The sequence below is a fragment of the Alligator sinensis genome, unplaced genomic scaffold, assembly GCF_000455745.1.
Source record: "Alligator sinensis unplaced genomic scaffold, ASM45574v1 scaffold178_1, whole genome shotgun sequence".
NCBI classification, from domain to species: Eukaryota; Metazoa; Chordata; order Crocodylia; family Alligatoridae; genus Alligator; species Alligator sinensis.
This window is the reverse complement of record NW_005842031.1, coordinates 587,748-588,219: the sequence shown is the minus strand read 5'-3', so window position 1 is coordinate 588,219 and position 472 is coordinate 587,748. Positions and strand designations below refer to the sequence as shown.

The following is a 472-nucleotide window of genomic DNA, read 5'->3' as shown; positions in this document are numbered from 1 at the left end:
AAATTGGCTTTAAAAAACAACCATTTACTTGGATAGGCAACTTACTTGCAAAGATTATATTTTATATAATTCAGTTAGTAGAGGACAGTTCTACAATTATTTTTCCTCAGTTGAGATTTATCCTTCTTTTAATAAATAACCTATTAGCTTGGTTTAAAATTTGATTAACTTGATCAGATGAATTTTAAAAGTACAGTGTTGTTGGGGTTTTTTTGTTTGTTTGGTTTTTTTTAAATCCATTCTTTCTCTTCAGCCAGAAAATTTGCAGAAAGGGCAATTGAGAAACAGAAATCTGCCTTCATCCGCTGGGGCATAATGGCAGATTGGGCCAATTGCTACTACACATTTGATGGGAAATACGAAGCCAAACAACTAGGCATCTTTCAAAAAATGTATGAGAAGGTATGCTAGCTCTTTGTTTGTTAACTGTATCTAAAGTCACAAATTATACTTTCAATCCAGTGAAGTCTGT

General features: G+C 32.4%; 1 protein-coding gene across 2 annotated transcripts in view; it reads left to right on the top strand.

Moving 5' to 3' along the window:
* The window catches only part of IARS2 (isoleucyl-tRNA synthetase 2, mitochondrial), a 71,622-nt gene that overhangs the window by 23,757 nt on the left and 47,393 nt on the right, over positions 1-472 (top strand). For both annotated transcript variants that reach the window (XM_025202571.1, XM_025202572.1), the window contains exon 4: positions 254-402. In XM_025202571.1, coding sequence (XP_025058356.1) covers positions 254-402 — 149 coding nt within the window. The remainder of the gene's footprint in view (positions 1-253; positions 403-472) is intronic.